This window comes from Ischnura elegans, chromosome X (genome assembly GCF_921293095.1).
Source record: "Ischnura elegans chromosome X, ioIscEleg1.1, whole genome shotgun sequence".
Lineage (NCBI taxonomy): Eukaryota > Metazoa > Arthropoda > Insecta > Odonata > Coenagrionidae > Ischnura > Ischnura elegans.
This window is the reverse complement of record NC_060259.1, coordinates 7,993,323-8,011,017: the sequence shown is the minus strand read 5'-3', so window position 1 is coordinate 8,011,017 and position 17,695 is coordinate 7,993,323. Positions and strand designations below refer to the sequence as shown.

Sequence of the window (17,695 nt, the reverse complement as noted above, 5' to 3'; positions counted from 1 at the left end):
TTGCTTGCTTTTAGCAGAATTTGTGTGGTGTCCCTGTTTGACTGTCCTTTCCACAGTGAATGCAGTGCTGTGCATAGTGATTATGGGTCAAACGGACATGTAGCTCAGAAAGTATGCAAGACATGCTTAAGCTACTGTAATGCTTCATTCAATTTGTTTTCAGCAACATTTCACACAGCTTCTTATTTATTTTCAATTCCTATTTTTGTGTAGGAAGGACATGTTTTTATGAAATGTGGAGAACTCAGCAAGAACTTGCACCATCTCTTTTATCGTTTTATTTTATATTATTCTTTTGATAAGAAACATAAGATTATCTCCAGGTCTAGAGTTTTATCGGGAATGAAGTGAATGGGTGGTAGTCAGCATTAAGGCTGGGTACCTAAGAATGGGCATTTGCCACCCTGGCTGAATCCACCCCTCCCTCCAATCATTATTTTAATTTGATTTTTTACTCTTTTGCTTTAATAACAACCTGGTGACCAAAAAAATCCATGAACATTTTATTAGTAGTATGTAAAGTTGTGGTGCTCATTCTTTGAGACAGTGTGGTGCAAGATGGCTGAGGCATATCCTAATGTCACATTTACAGATCAGGGCTTCATGAAATTTTTTTCTCCTTTTGAACTCCTCCCATGAAAAAATTTATTAATTTGTATAATTGAGTTGATTTTTAGGCTTAAACATTCGTTACATAAGTATCTAATTCATTTTCTATTTATTATCCTCTGCAGTGAAACATATTATAGCATAAAATATTGTAAAACTGCTCTCAACTGCCACCCATATTCATTGGTCACCCTTGTAATCGACCATTTTTTCTCAAAATGATTTTCCCTCTCATTCCGATGTAAAATGACCCTCTTCAGCAGCCACCCCTCTTCCCAGCCAGGCCTTAGTATCTCCACTGAATCTCAAGAATAAAGAAAAATAAATCCAAGGGATACAGTGAAAAGAATTGCAAGTAGAACCTTAAACACTTGCCTTACCTGGAAAGTGAAGGGAAAGAAAGGATTACAGGGTATGAGTCTTCAGTGACTTATCAAAGTTTTCCCAGGGGCTTTTGAGTTCGAGAAAGTGAGCAACTGTCTAAGAGAGAATAAGAAGCTGAAATGAACCATGAGGACTAAAAACTGGCTTTGCTAACACCTGTGTCATTTTTTCCAAAAGGAGCATATGTCTCTTAGGAAAAACGTTGATTGTGTTTATTGTTTATTACTTTGTATTCTGGCATTTGAAGGTATTGAAGATTTGTCTGTGACATTGTGGATTGGGTAGAGGGGACGGACGTGGGTTGTCATTGAGGGAGAACAAGCGTCATATTAGATGAGTAACAAAGGAGTACCAGCGAGGAAAGTTGTGGAAAAATGTAAGCGTGGAAGGACTCGTACAAATATTATTATAAAACCAGGGGCTCCATTTTGCAGATTTGGAAGATATTAAAAAACAAGAAATAATAATTAAATGGAGTGTTTCGACAATTGTTGATAATGATCATTGGTCAACAATCCTAGGATTGGTTTGCTCTCCATTTCTCTCTCTTATCTGCTAACCTTTTCATGGTGATGTATTTCTTCTCTTTTACATCCTTCATAACCCTTTGTCTTATGTAACACATTCGGGGTCATCCCTTGCCCTTTTTCCCTTCCACCTGTCCTTCAGCGATTGTTTTCATCAGGCCATCATGTCTCATAATGTGGCCAATAAAGTGGTCCCGTCTTATGCTCAAGGTTTTTAGAAAAGATCTCTTTTCTCCCACTCTTCTTAGCACTTCCTCGTTACTCACACGGTCGATCCATTTTATCTTCATCATTCTTCGGTAGCATTACATTTCGAATGATTCCACTCTTGACTGATCATCTGATGAATTGCTTCCCGACTCTCGACTCATATGATGAATTGCTTCCTTACTTCTATGCTTGTATTCCCAGCTGTAAGAAGATTCTTATTTTTGTAGAAAGCCCTCTTCGCCTGCGCTATTCTACTGACTATTTCTTTCTTGCTTTGTCCATCATTAGTAATTCGGCTTCCCAGGTAAGAAAACTTTCACCTCTTCAAGCTTATGCTTCCCTAGGTTAATTTTTGTCTTAGCCTCCTCTCTTTTAACTGCAAACTAATATCTTATTCTTCTTTTTGTTGATTTTCAGCTGATATCTGGCCATTGTCCTTTCCATGTTTGTCAAAATCTTCTTCAAATCCTTCTCTGTCTGGGCTATGAGAGCTATGTTATCTGCAAATCGCAGCATACTAATTTTTCTCCGTGGATATTGACACTCAAAGCCTTCTCCTCCAATTGTTGATATTTTTCAGATAATTAAGCCAGCAATAAAGTGGAATTGATGTAATCAATTATTCAATATTACGCAGTTCAAAAGGTGCCATAATCAAGGTGTGATAAGTGATCAATATAAATATGTACATCAATCATGTAAAACACCTGTTTATATAAATTGACATATAAAGCCCATAAAATAAAACCATTCATGTAATACATGTATTATAGCCATAAAATGCCATACAATGTGACATTAAAACATCATGTCAGGCAAGTTAGATTCAAGAAATGTGTCAATGCTATAAAGTGGGTTCTGTTGAAGCAGCCTTTTCGTGCCCCTTATGAAGATTCCCCTTGTGCTCCTTTTTAATCAGACCTCATCAGGTAATGTATTGAGCATTTTTGACATTAGCAAATTGAAATTCTGGTTTGTCTTTTCAGTTCTACTAATGACATTAAGTCCTTTGTGTCAAGTGTCATGACTGTGACTATATCCTCTAATTAGGAAGATGGACAGATTTCTTTTTTCAAAGGGAAGTTCTTCCAGGACATAAAAGTAGTTAACTGTCAATATTTTTGTTTAGATGAAATGAGGATTGCAGTGCGTATCCTTATTTAGGCGTAAGAGAGTTCTGATAGCTTTTTTTATTGTAATTGGGGCACATTTTTGGTGCAAATTGAGTGTGCCCACAGAATCATACCATAGATTAAAATGGCTTTGAAAATAGGCATAATAGATGCTCAGTGCTACTTGCAATGAAACCACTTGCCTTATTTTTCAGATAAGGCGTAAAACTCTTCTTATTTTTGTGCATAGGCAATTTTTCCATTATCCAAGGGTAATTTTTAATCTAGGAGGATGCCAGAAGTGGTGTGATTGAATCGCTTCCTTTTTTGAGTCCAAAAGAGAACTTATTTGTAAAATCATTTTTTAATAACTCATTATCCTTGAGACCATCATTAGACTTGTTTAACATGTCTTCTGCTATTCTCCAGGCATTATTATGATTCTTGTGTGTATTAGTGTGGTGTCACGGGCACATGGAATTGATGTCCATTTCAAATGGCCCAGTAGGCCTATAGTGTAGATAGTAAAAAGAAGAGGACCCAATCCTGTGGAACGCTGTAATGTGGGGGAAGAGTATTAGATTTCCTTTCACTGCAGCACCCAATAAGGTTGATAGCATGTTACTTAGTACCCTCTGCAGTATATGTGGCTACACCACAGCTTTCAAACTTTTGTCTACAAAACACATCATATTGCTCATAGCCCCAAATATTATAGAAACTATTGATGTCTTCTTTTAACCAATGTTCACTGAGTCACTGTATTTTGAACCTATTTCTGTAGGTGCAGTTTGAATTCATAGACTTTAATAATGCATTGGACATTTAGTGTGGCTAGTCATGGAGAGAACATAGGAGAGTCATTCCCTCCATGTCTTACTTTATCTTCCATAGGCATAGAATCTTTAGCCTGTGATGTCCTCTTATCTCCCTTTCACTTGACTCAGTCTCATGTTGTCTAGGAGTATTGCTTTTACTCTTCTTCAATTGTTCGATGGATTGCACTCATGCCTTTGTGACTGGAACGGGCCACTCACCAGCAGTGTGGAGCAGGCAGTCGGAAGTAGCACTTCTGTTGCTCACTATCTTCTTCCTCCAAAGAGGCTTTCCTGACAGGTTGACAGTGAAGTTTCTTGATTTTCCTGGTTTGCATCCATTAGGAGATTAATTTCTTCATCACTGGACATCGGTGTGTTGGTAGAAGAGTTCATGCCGAGTGAAGAAGGCAATGTAGGAAGTGATGATGGGTGAAGAATGGATTTGGTTTGGGTTATGGCTAGGTTGTTATTAGCCAGCTTCAAGGAGTTGGAAGAAGTCATGAAGAGAGGGGGAGTTGCAGTTTTCAAGGTGGTTGCGTAGTCTATACTCAACATACACCGACTGCAATCCCTGTTTTTTACATTGTTGACTGCTCAAAAGAAAGTCACCACCAAATGATTCTTTAGCTATTCATCTCTGAATGCAGTTTAGCATCAGTGGATGGTTTTGTTGTCCTCATTTGTGGCTCTCAAAGAAGTTCTATTACTCTTCTTTCTTTCTTTCTTTCTTTCTTTCTTTCTTTCTTTCTCTTTAATGATTTCAACATTTGATATAACGTTGCTTTTTAACTTATCGAAAGCTTTTCAGAGTTACAACTGATTTTTTTGTCAGTTTGTTCGACATTTAGGACACATTACTACTCCGCTCCGTCGCTTTTCGTCAATGGATACTATCTGCATACGAATTAGATACGGAGGATTCTGTGCCGTCTGGGTAGCCTGGCAAAAAGAGCTTGCTGCAGACTCTTATGATAAATGAGAACTCTGCACGTATTTAATGCATTTAACAGTCTTTTTTTTTTAATTTGTGGTCTATTATTGAAATTGAGCACCACAATCGTATTCCATTGTAATAATAACATTTAAGCATTGAAAACCATGGAGCACGAAAAGCAATGACATTTACTGATGTCAGCTATATTGGAAAAACAAGCTCTGTGTCATCCAAATATTCATTTTTCCAATGTAAAACTTCAATTTCTTCTGCCCAACCCTATAGGTCGCCTTGGACCTCTTGAAATTATTCATTAGTAATAGTGTAAAGGGTGCTTCTCAATATGTGCGTCATTTTGCACTGTCACATTTTATTGCGGTAGTAAGAAAATTGGTGCTTAGAATGTAGTCCTTTTGAAGAAGTGGAAGATGTTTTAAGTACTGATTAGTGAAAGTGAATGTGTGTTATTACTATTTAGGAAACTCACCTTGTAAAATGTTTGTAAAGCGATTCCTTTGGTTTTATTTCTTTAGTTTTTGCATGGAGTTGTTTTAACTGAGATTGTAGCTTTGAAATACTTTAGTGCATAAAGTTAATATCCCATCATTTTCTGAGGACATGTTTTGCTGTTGGTCATTCCTAGAGCAATCTTTCCTATTTATTCTGCCTTTTACCATCCCTTGTAAAATGTTGTCTCTTGATTTTGAGCTGCATTATCTCAAAAGAAGCTCATTCAGTTGTAAAACAAATTACATCATATGCATTTATTTATGCATTGACTGATAGCTTGTACACTGTTTTCATGTAAATAACTTTTGTCATGCGCTCAGTAATGGAATTTTAGCACATTTTTCTGGTTGTTTTACAGATGCGTAATGTTCATAGCATTGTAGTAACAAAACAGGTTGAGATATCAAAACATCCTTTGCATATGTTGTAGCAAAATACTTTCACAATGGTCGTATGGAGTTCCATGGTACCTATTTTGCTCATTAGTATTTTAATAACTGAATCCTATGTGTATTTTCGTCATGCCCCCAACAAAGTTGCTGTGTTTGAATGTCTTTTTTGCTCTATAGTTTATCATTGTACAGCCACCAACAAAATATTTACAGAAGCTTTAGGCTTTACATTTATTTCAGTGAATGAGTATTTGAACTGCTTGGATGTGGCCTAAAAGAGAAATGGTTGCCCAGTCAGAGGCCATCCTCTGCAAGCAGGCAAACCACCAGCAGGCCTGTTGCAGTGCATGAGTCAGAAGGACTGAAAAGTGATGGCATGAGTGGGATTGTTTTGAAGATTGCTCATTAGTGGTACTTTGTGTGTGAAGGAAACATTATTGCAGTCTGGGAAGCTTCTCCAATGATGCAACAGAAAAAAAACTGTCGCTAAAGAGGTGGCAACTTCTTGGAAGAGTCCATTGGTGTTTAAAGTTAATCACTTTCCCTCTTGGAATAATTTGATGTTTTCCCATTTAAAGTAAAGTATTTTCAAAGCTGGAGGTTATCCTAAAGAACAGATTCCTTGGATATTTTCTCAGAAATTACCTCTTTGTCTTGCAACGAATGATTTCCAAGCCTTCAAGTTAGAATTTGATGGGAAATGGTGAAAATATACTTCCGGATTTAACAATTTTGTGATCACAGCTACCTTTTTACCCTTAAATTATGTATGTTCCAACAGGCAAAGTGGTTTTTCTCTGGTGTATCAATGCTTGCATTGGAAATGAGTACCCAGGGCGGGCTTGTGGAGTTACAACCTGAGGGTTGGGCCTAGAAGTCCTAGACTTTTCACCCGCACGCCTCTGGAGGGGAAGAACAGAGGAAGAGAAAAAGATAGGAGGTGCTGCCGGGATGAGAGTGCGACGATGCCTTGAGGGAAAGGATAGGGATGGTGGGGAAAGGATGGGGGGATTGCAATGCCATCATTGGAATTGGCGATGTGGGCCATGCTAGCGAATTCATAATTTAATATGTATTTCTATGGAAGGGAAAGAGTTTCCCTTCTGTAGAAGGAATCATTGCTTGCAGTGGGTAGATCCTCTTGTGCCACACCGATGAACCTCTGCACTTGGCAACTCTGCACCTACCTCCCTTGCTCTTTTCTGCTGGCTCCTGCTATTTCAGAGCACTCATGAATGGATACATAAAATTGACTTGTAAACAGATTTAAATGAATCATTAGCAGATGTCCAATGATGAACTCTTAGAGCAAGAAGACGGTCTGAATGAGAGTTTAGTTGGGTGCAAGGAATGGAAAATAATGACTTTTTACATTTCCATCAATTACTGAGGCCCTCATTAGCATAATGAGAGACTTCATAAAATGATGTGCAATCCTTAAGCTTCAATAAATATAAGTGAAATTTTGGTATCTCAATCCGTTTTGTCGCTACAATGAATGTTAAAGTTAATCACTTTCCACCTTGGAGTAATTTAATGTTTTCTGTACAATTTGAATTTGAATTGTATAATGACCAGAAACATGAGGTAAAAGTCTGATATTAATAGCTAATTCATTATGTGCTCAAAAACAAAGGGTTATCATGCCATGAGTCAAGGCAGAAATAAAAGAGCTTTCACATGATGCCATTTGTTCAAATTGAATGAGAAATACTTGAGATATTGGTCTTAAAATTTGGGTGTCAGAATTTTGCCACCAATAATAGAGCTTTCTCACATACTTTGGTAGTTGAATGGTTATGTGTAATATACTGTATGATTTAGGTAAATCACACAGTATATTATTATTATTATTATTATTATTATTATTATTTCCCTCAGAGTGTTATTTTGGGTTGCTTCAAGGACTCGTAGAGAGCTTTCGTCATCAGACTGGGGAAGTTTTTTAGCGATAGCGATAATATAATATTGTACTCATAGTGCTGATTTCTTGTAAGCCTTCATTTTCATCTTTTCCAGGAGACCAGACCAGATACGTGACTTTTGCTCTCATCATCTTGTTTCCATGTTATTAGCTTGTTCAGGATTAAATAGTTGGGTTTATTATAATTGTTGCAATGGGTTTACATGTTTATTTTTCAGAAGTTGATGCTGTTATTCACTTCATCATAAAATTAAATTCTGTTTTTTCTCTTTGATTGAAGTTGTATATTTATTTTAGTTTTAATTATATGGAGGCAAGTGGAAATTTTCTCGTATGGAAATAATATCGCCTGTATTCTTAAGACAAATGATTCTCCCCGCCCTTTAGCAAAGTGCCATTTCATCTCATTGGAGTGTGACAACATTGAAGTGATGGCTCCTATTGGCTCTGAGAAGTGGCAGTGGCAGGAATGAAATTTTCATAACTGCCATTCTCACTTCTCTTGGCATTCAGGCCATAATGCTTTTTTCATTGAAACTATGATTGTGTTTACATGGACGCAAGGCTATGGCCGGGGAAAAAATGGGCAAGGTTCGTTTGTATTCACTCAGAACAGTTAACGTCCCAAACATTTTGGTGGTTTGAACTCCTATGCCCCCTCAACTTCCTATGGCCTTCTGTGAATGATCTTTGTTCGCCTACAGGATATGTAATGTTTTACCTCTGGGCAACCCCAAATGAGATTAAAGAGGGCCCTACATCAGCTGATGTCCCCAATTCAATTTTTCTCATTTTTTTGATGGGAACATTATAGTTAGTAAATAGAGTCTAGATCCATGAGTAGTATTTCATAATGCCGAGGCCAGGAAATTTTTCAGGGAGGAAGGAGGTCTATTTGGATGTGCATGGCAATTATTTTGAGTGCCTGCCCCTGCGTGCTAAGGCCTGGAGGTATCAACCTCCTTGCTGAGTGGATTGTATGTTGCTTTGCCAATAAAGTTGCTCTTGAATTACAATCTTCATGATATTCAAAGTTTTCAGTTTGTATTAAAAGGCTGGAATAAGTTGTCTCTGAAGGAACAATTCTTTCTCTGTAGTTCGTCAAAGAAATATTTTGGAAAAATGGCTAAAGATTATTCTGTGTCACTTCAAAATACCTTAATTTTGAGATGCCATATAAACGTACAATAGTTGCCAGCAGTTGACCCAAGATTTCCCAACATTTATCCTGTCATTTGCTCAAAAGGGCAGAACTATTAAAACTAATTCAAGCTTTCAAATCTTGGCCTTTAGGCTGGGTCATTTTTTTGGTATGAGAGGATTGAAGAAGGAAGCTTGCTGATAACTTTTTTAATTTCTTTCCACTTTAACATCACAGCAAATTTGCATAGTTAAAACGATGATTTCCTATGCAAACTCCATTATATACATTGATGTAACCACCTTGGAACACTAGTCTTTTCTTCATCAAATTATTAAAGAGAATTCCTGTGATTGTTAGTTTTTACTATGTTTTTAGCAAATCCCACTGTTCACCTATGAGTATGATATGAGATATATTTGAATAATGACTGTGTATCAGGTGCAGTAAACTCTTGACTAGTGATGGGGAGAGGTGGCAAGAATAATCAGAAAACAGTGCTAATCCAAACTTTCACTGTTATTTCTAATAATGGTAATGATTTACGTAAATCACACAGTATATTATTATTATTATTATTTCACTCAGTCTGTTATTTTGGGTTGCTTCAAGGACTCGTGGAGAGCTTTCGTCATCAGACTGGGGAAGTTTTTAGCAGCGATAATGTGATTGTACTCATATGCCAATTGCTCTATATAATCCAGCTAATTATCTACTTGAGCAATTGCCTGGCTATATTTGATTGCTAATCCCGTGGGTAAAAAATGTCCTTATCCATTATGTGTTGGAAGCGTGGCTCATTTTTGTCCCTTATCAAGCCACTCATTTAGGTTTTCTGCATCTAAGTGATTGGTTGCCAACTTAGTCTACTGCAGAGCAAAAAATCTCTGTTGCTGAAGTGAGAGGGTACAATTGAGATCTTGGGACCATTAGTGCCAGAGAGCAACGAAAATCTCTGGTTCCTTTGGGCTGTATTCAATTGCTTGCAAGGCCATGGCAATATTTGTGCATTTACGACTTGAAAAATAAAATTTATAAACAGTAGATTACATTTTCTTAATTTATGATAGGATATCCATGGAATAAATTCTATAAAATTAATCTAGATTTTTTTTCTGCCTCTCATTGTCTTCTGCAACACTATAGCAGATGTCCAGGTTCACTTGACATTTCTTTATTATTTCTTGTCAGGGAGTAATGAAAATAATTACTTATCAAAATCAGAATTCTTATGGAAGTAACATTGCTTTTTGCATCCGATTTTAATTTTATAAAGATAGTGGGAAACAGTGACGTAAGGTAAAACTCATGCATGGATAATCCTCTATGCAGATGATCTGTACACAGATACATAGTTGGGCTTTTACTGTATAGTGTTATTAATGGAAGTATTTTGTCTTTCTTATGTGTGGCTTTGATTATAAAGCATCATTTTTAAGTGTTTTGATCCAAGTATCAGAAAATTCATTATTTTATCACCGCCAAATATACTTCCTATCTTGAAAAAGTGGAAGTCCATCTTGTACGTGTGTTTATCTGTGTTAAGGGGGGTTTATTATTAGTATTGTGTATTACCTTCAAGAGAGGAGTGAATTTTTATAAGGTGGTCTTTTTTAGAAGACATAGCCATCTTAATATTTTTGTTTGCTTTGTCTTTCTAGGGCTTGGCTGAGAGGGGCTATAGTGCTTGTGTTCCTCTTGGGGCTTACCTGGACATTTGGCCTTCTCTACTTAAACGAAGAATCCATTATAATGGCTTACATATTTACTGTGTTGAATAGCTTACAGGGACTGTTTATATTTGTTTTCCATTGTGTTCAAAATGAAAAGGTAAGAAGGATGTTAGGACTCCAGCATACTTCAATGCTCTTGTAATAATTATGAGGGTAACCTGCCATTATGTACATACAGAATCTTAAATGAATAGTATTTTGTAAATGACAGTCATCAGAGTGTATTGTAGATTTCATATGGTGGTAAATAAACTGCTGTGAAGTAAAATCATATCAGATGACTGGTTTTTGCTAAATTTAATATTATTTTTCACATTTATTCTGATTTTTTGTCTATTAGCGCATTAACTCTTTTAGTTGGCATTAAATATGCCAGGAAAAGCTCTCTCTTTAAGTTTTGTTTATTTATAGGTATTATCTCAGTTTGTTTGCTTATTTTGTTTGTTGGACACTTGAGTTTACTGTATCTCCTCTCTTGTAGGTTCGCAAAGAATATAGGAAATTTGTAAGAAGGAACTCTTGGTTACCTAAATGTCTACAATGCTCCAAAAATTCTAGCAGCAAAGAGCGTCGCTCCAGTTTCTATGCAGGCTCTAATGGAAACCCCTCTGCTCCCAACTCTCACAGTACAGACAGCTCGGCCCTCTCGCCTCACGGGACAAGTGTGGGTAACTCAGGCGGCGCCACTCATCTCCGACTCCCGCACCCCCACCTCCTGCCCCCTCCCCACCTCCTCTCTCATCCCCCTACTCTCCCGCCCACCACGCCACCACCAAGCACGGTCTGCAACAACGGCCTCTGCAACCACCGACTACTTAGTTCACTCAATGCCATTTCTCAAGGTACTAGTTTATGCATATGTACCCATTGGCAACATGCTCTTTCTATGATTAATTACTATGAAAATAAAATTAACTCTTATCAATTGAAGGTTTAAAATGCCTCGGTGTTTTATATACAGCTTTAAATTGCTCCGCTCTTGATGCACCGAGCTGTATTGCTTTTACAACTAACACAGATTGCTGCAGGCTTTAAGTAAAACTTAATGTTAAAATGTGGATGTGGTGGTGTGGTGGGGCTTTTAGGTAGATAATGCTTTATTTCCTTAGTTGTGGGCCATGGGCATTTTGATGCCTCTATTGCTCTTTGCCTCCATGGAAATCCTTAATTAAGAGTCAATGACCTCCTGAAGACTAAAACACTAATTAAGTTTCTTGTGACTGTATTGCCTAAGTTATGTCTTCAGTAGCTCATCAAAATGTGCGTAGGGAAGTCATTAATTCTCAACCTGTGTCATACACTTGGCAAGCAGACATGTAAAAGCAGTAAGGGCTGAGTTGAAAAAAAAGGTAGGGCCTTACTAAGGTTAAGGGGATGTTCAAAATGGTACTGCAGAAGTATAGGTTCGCACAAACCGTGTACTCAATGGATGAAATAGAATTTGAACTATGCTTACTATGATCTTGCCACTGAGCTTGCTTACTTGAATGAGTCGAGAGAATGGATTGGCTGAGCAAGTGATGGTTGACGTGGGTGGTGGGGTGCGTCTGTTGCAGTATTTCCTCCAGAGGGGTTGGAGCACACGCAGCAGCAGCAGACCCAAGGCCAGTGTAGGGCCTAGCGTCGCTCGTTGCAGCCACCTCGCTCCTTGCCCAACGGCTGCCTCAAATCCCTCTGACCTGGAAGCTGAGGTGTGTGCATCCTCTGCTGCCAAAACAAACACTGGGATCTCATTGCCATATGCAAGTGGGCATTCGCACCCTCATATTCCTAAATCAGCCACTTGTGGGTTGCTTCATAATCCTTTGCTTTGGAAGGTGAGGCTCTAATTCAATTTCCAGCTGAACTGCACTAAGATCTTTTAGATGAAAAAATGCTCTGTGATAAATTGTGCATGGTTTGCGTTGATTACATTAAAGTAAGGATGTGCGGGTACTAGAAAATTCAAGTTTAAGTTAATGGTAAAATGTTCCCTGCTCGTGGTGGACCAGCTGTGTACATACTTCTTCTATCACCTGTTTCCTGACTTAGTATGATTCAGTCTAAAGAGATGAGAGGAGTTTATGAAAATCAAGTGGTAATGATTAGGATTCTAAGTTATTTATTATCCATTGTACTGATTCATGTTACAAGCCAATCATTTTGCAGTTTGAATTCATGAAATTAAGAGAATTGAGTTAGTGAGTCGGAAAACTTCCTTAATTTCTCAGGTCTTACTGCAGGTGAATAGATTATGGCTCCATGTGCAGTAACATAGGTAATTAAGTAGTTTCATGATCCATGACTGAAAGTTCTGCCTATTTGATTGCAGCTGTTGCTTTTGCTTCCCTATGTGCTGTCTACATATTATTATAAAATGTAAATACCTCACCTGAAAAAAAACTGGCTATTTGCAGGAAGCTGTTTTGAAACCTTTTCCTTTTGGGCATATTGGGACTCTGTATTGGAGCTTAAGTTTCCAGTCATTGGAATGATTTTCAAAGTTGCAAAATGTCACAATTGTTAGAGGGTGTTTATCAGTGTTAAGCATAATGGCATGTGTAAAGAGGCCGTTGCAATTCTGGTAGAATGAGCATAGGTTGAAACTTGAGCATTTAGTTATTTCTACAGATTGTGCTTATTTGTTTTACTCTGAACTATATGCTCTGATGCTAATAACACATTAGACAATTTCATCCAGGTAGTGAAAAGGCCACTTTGAGTATTATCTTAATGTATTTGTTATTTGATTCTCCTCCAGTTATGAAGCTACTCCTCCTTGCTTATTTTTATGTTTGCTATTATTTTTTTCGGTGAAAAATTTCCATTTACGATTTTGATTTTGCAACTGGTGTCTTGCATAATCATCTCATCTTTCAAAATTCTGTGCTTATGCATCCTCAATGGAATCAAACATGAGTTTTTCTCTGATTAAGCACTGAGTTGCAATATTTCTGGACTTGATGGTTTACTGTGCCAATTCTATCAGCTCATTGCGGAACTTCAAATGGTTTAGATTTCCAAATCATGCTGCATCCATTGCGCACCTATACTTTTTGTCATTTCCATAGCCCTGTGTGTATTTTAGAATTTATAATTCATGATAGTCTTATCAATTCAGCTGTGAGAGCTAAAGATATCTCTTTGTGAGAAATATTCTCTCCTTGTTTAATGGTCAGCTAATGTCTTTCAAAAATTGTTTTTGGAGAAAATAGTACTGAAGATTTTAGGAGTCACCTTCGAAATTTAACTGGAGATCAATGGTATTGAGGTACAGTGGCCAATGGTAAATCTGAAATTGGTAGACAATTTTTCAGGATTTGAAGGATATATTCATTTATGATGAACCTCTGACATATGTTTTGGTCTGCCATATTGTAGATAGTGTGAAATTAACCTGATGAGGTTTACCTGTTTTTGCTCTCTTGCTGTCCCGGAAAGTGAGGTTTTTTTCCCATAAAAAATGGAATGGCTTGGAGCTACCTTTTATTTGAAATCGGGTGCTGGCACCTGCAGAGAAATTGTGAAGTGATAATTGGGACTCACTAGGCTCTACAATAAATGTCAGAAAGGGTTATAAAAAGCTTTGGAAGACATTCAGGTGTATTGTATTGAGGAAGCATTAAGATGATGACCTTCTGTGTTAAAGCTTGTGAGGAGAAACAAGAGTCTCTTTGTGGTAGTGAGAGAATAGCATCTCTTTAATCTTCTTTCTTACTCTTATCATAATTCATTTTTCTTGTTCAAATTGTTCCCAAATTGCTTAAACCGTCATGCTGTCTTTGGTGAGCACAATTCTTTGGATTGTGGTTTATTATATTAAAGTCTGATTTTGTGTAAGAAAAGTCATTACACTAAATGTTTACTTAATCATATTTTTGCCTACATTTTGCCTCTTAATCGTGGCATAGTGGAACTTGTATGTATGAAATCATGAATTCTGTTTCTATTGAAAAAAGGATGATACTACTTCATGAATTGAGGGAGGTTTGAAATTATGAAGGGAATTCCTTTGAGAATAGAGTTTGAGAGTATTTTGTGACAATCATTCATCTTTAGTACACTGCATTAAGTGTTGGTTCAAATCCTTTATGAATAATGGAGAAACATCATTTGATGCTACGTACCCAGTTATTCTCATAGTACCCGAAGTGAAGCAATCTTAAAGGTTCACAGCATTCTGTATGTCGTACATAATTCATCTGTAGAAATCACAGCACTTAAATGTATCTCTCTCCATTTCTGCTGGTGGCTAAATGTATGGAAATTGTTTTGGGGAAATGGGTTGGTGCTATAGAACTGATGAATTTTGGTAGTACTCTAAAGGAGGACTCATACTTTAGCAATCCTAGAAATCCTTATCTTGGTCTTAGAGTTCTGTTTTAAAAATTGGTGTTGGCAATATTGAAGGTGATTGTCTATTTATTTCAATCTTGTCTCCCATCCTCATGCTTACATTTAGGTAACTTACAACAGCAAAATTTAGTGCATCTAGATGTCATCAACATATACACAGTATATGAATCACTCTTAAAACATGTATGTTATCAATATCGTTCATCATCATCTAGTATATTCTGTCCTGTGTTACTGAAATGTTAGGTTTACAGGTAGTTGTTGTGAATTTAAGAGTTTTCAGGATAAGCTCAGTTTGTGTGCGTGCCACGCTGTTGGACACATTTACTTTCAATTACCTTGAAGCCAGGGCTTCCTGCGCTGGTGTAGGGCTTACAGATTTGAATTTAAGACACCGATTTGATATTTTCAGGCTGCCTCTAACCTCACTGTTTGCCCCTAGACCAAGGGATTTTGCCCATCATCTTAGCTTGACCTTTGCTGTGAAGGGAAACATGATTTACTGTGGTGTGATGACACTCCTCATGCCACTTTGCCTTTGTCTTAAAAAACTTTTTTCTATGTGGCGGTTTGCTTTTGGATATTTTTTCTGTGCTGATTGTGAAGATTACGTTTATTCACTGTGGAATGCTGATTATTACCATCACTTAACAAATTTTGTTGGGACCTCGTTGTTGACACCTCATTGCATGCATGTCTTTTCCCTAGGTTTATTCAAGTGTCAAGTTGGTTTTTTTTGGCTCTGAAGTATTCATTAGCGTCATTTTTTTTAGAAGAAGAGAGATTTGCAAAAGTGAATGGTGTTTTTAGAATGAATCTGTGTTTGAGGTGAACTGTATAGAATATGGTACATAATAAGTATGGAAAATGCTGTCTGTGGAACCCACTGGCATCGATCCTGTGTGAGACATGTCCCCTCAATGTGTGATACAGCCCCAAGAGAATTTAATGAGGTTATTATGAATTAGCGTGAATGGGTTAAAAAAATGATTTAAAATCACAATTTGCATGATTTATTTGATTTATTTTGGGCGCGGGAGAGGCCAATCCACTCTCACTTGAGAGGACCGCTGGGAGATATTCCACGCACCTCCCACGAGCCCATCCCCCATGAATTTTTACTGCCATTGACGCCAATAGTTGAACCTGTGGAAGATGAAATTAACTATTATTTCTTAAGCTATTATCTTTCCTCTGTATGCAATTGAGAAATTGCTCAGGTTTAGAAATGAAGTTGGCATTTCTAGCATTCAAATGCTTCTATTCAAAGTGATTTGGTGTTCCCCTTAAAGCTCGTATTAGGTATTTATTTTTACCTGCTCCCTGAATTTAGTATTGGTGCGTCAATAATTCTTTCTTAATAGTGTTTTAATTATAAAAGAAAAATATTAATCATCTAGATCCCATATTCATTTACAGTTTTCATATGGAAATGGCTTTCCATTTGTGAGTGGTTGCGTGTTTCATCCAGTTTGTTGTCATTCTTCAGGTACCTTAAGTCTTGAAAAATGGTATGAAATTGATAGTTTGAGAATAAATTGAAAAAAATTCAATCTCTTAGTAAATGAATATCTTAAGTTGCTGATTCTGGGAAAAATGTTCCTTTTTCATTAGTGAATTGGAATCACGTGGTTTTGGCAAAAACACTCGTACAGTCCTTACATTCCTTATCCAGTCTACAGTCCTTATCATTCATCCTGCTGCCCTGCACATTCTAGGCTTTGGTGATATAATTTCTTTTATTGGCGGTTGATAAGAGGAGTTTAAATTTGTGTTTCAAACATCAGAGTTCATTGAATCACTACGAATTTTTTTGGTATTGTTTTGTAAGGTAGGTACATGTGATAGTGTCTCTTAGTTTACTCTTATTTACTGTTTTTAATTGTCGGTAGCTAGCATAGGGGAACACCTATATAGGTGTTCAGTTCATCATGTTAAAAATACACTTAACTAAGGCTTTTGATCTCTGTTTCTGATGAATCCATTAGCAGATTAGCAGAATTGATGAAATCACTTCATCTATGCCTTTAAGTGTCTTCAGCTCATTTAAAAGTTTAGGATGTGTACACAAGAAAGTATGCCTTTCAATTTTCAGTGCTCAAGTGTATGTGTCTGCCATTGTTTCACATTATTTGTCTAAGACAGGCTCTCGAGCATGAACAGTCATTTAAAGGTGTGACTCTTAATGCAGTGGTGGATATTTATTTTTACACATATGCAAGTCTCCGTGCTTGTTTTACTTCTCTTTGACTCCTCATTAGTTTGTAGTTAGACGAGGAGCCACCAAAGTTAATGCCATTGTCAAACTCAAGAAGTAAAAACTCCACCCATTGCTGGTGAGGTCAGCTTGAATTTTGTACTCGCACTCCTAACTAAAATTATGATATAAGACTTTTGTACCTGTCTTTGGATTCTCGTGACTTAAATATTATAATAAGCATGGCTACTGAGAAAACTCTAACTGATGACCTTTGGGTCTTATTTTTTCATTATTAGTTTTATTCGTTTTTCAAAAGTTTTAATCGCTTGATTCATTCCTAGATAAAAACATTTGATAGCATTACATATCATGAATAGAAATTGTTTTCATTTGTAAGACAACAGTGTATGCATGGTATGTAATTAAGGTTAAAATACGCATTAATTTGACATCTGAAGGAAAATTCCGTATTTTTCTGGCGTCAAAGTTATTGTTGTGTTTCTAGATGAAGAATTTTCTATTCAATTGATTTTCCAGATATGCATACATTCTTAAATTGCCTGGAACTGTAAGCCTCGGTTGTATGCCTTTTTATAACCTTGCTGGAGTAAAATCCTTATTAAATTATCAATTACTAATTGGATATAAACAGATTAAACTCTGAACATCCCAGATGAGTGCTTGAAGCAGGATGCTTGTTAATGTGCCAACCAAAATAGTTAAGGAGTCATTGCATAGCAAGGAGATGTAGTGGTTGCCATGCAACAAGTAAGATGCCAAATGCATTTCCCTTGTTTTGTTTCTTTATCCCTAACCATAGTTTCGTTCAGAATTTAGTGTTAACGTATTCACCTTTCGTATTGGAA

The 17,695-nt window shown here is 36.9% G+C and overlaps 1 protein-coding gene across 6 annotated transcripts in view; it reads left to right on the top strand.

The window, feature by feature from the left end:
- Positions 1 to 17,695, top strand: part of LOC124171334 (latrophilin Cirl-like) — a 262,984-nt gene that overhangs the window by 240,219 nt on the left and 5,070 nt on the right. For 4 of the 6 annotated variants that reach the window (XM_046550490.1, XM_046550485.1, XM_046550487.1 and 1 more), the window contains 3 exons: positions 10,223 to 10,391; positions 10,776 to 10,958; positions 11,851 to 12,111. In XM_046550490.1, the coding sequence (XP_046406446.1) occupies positions 10,223 to 10,391; positions 10,776 to 10,958; positions 11,851 to 12,111 (613 nt within the window). The remainder of the gene's footprint in view (positions 1 to 10,222; positions 10,392 to 10,775; positions 10,959 to 11,850; positions 12,112 to 17,695) is intronic. The other 2 variants (XM_046550488.1, XM_046550489.1) reach the window with 2 other exon arrangements.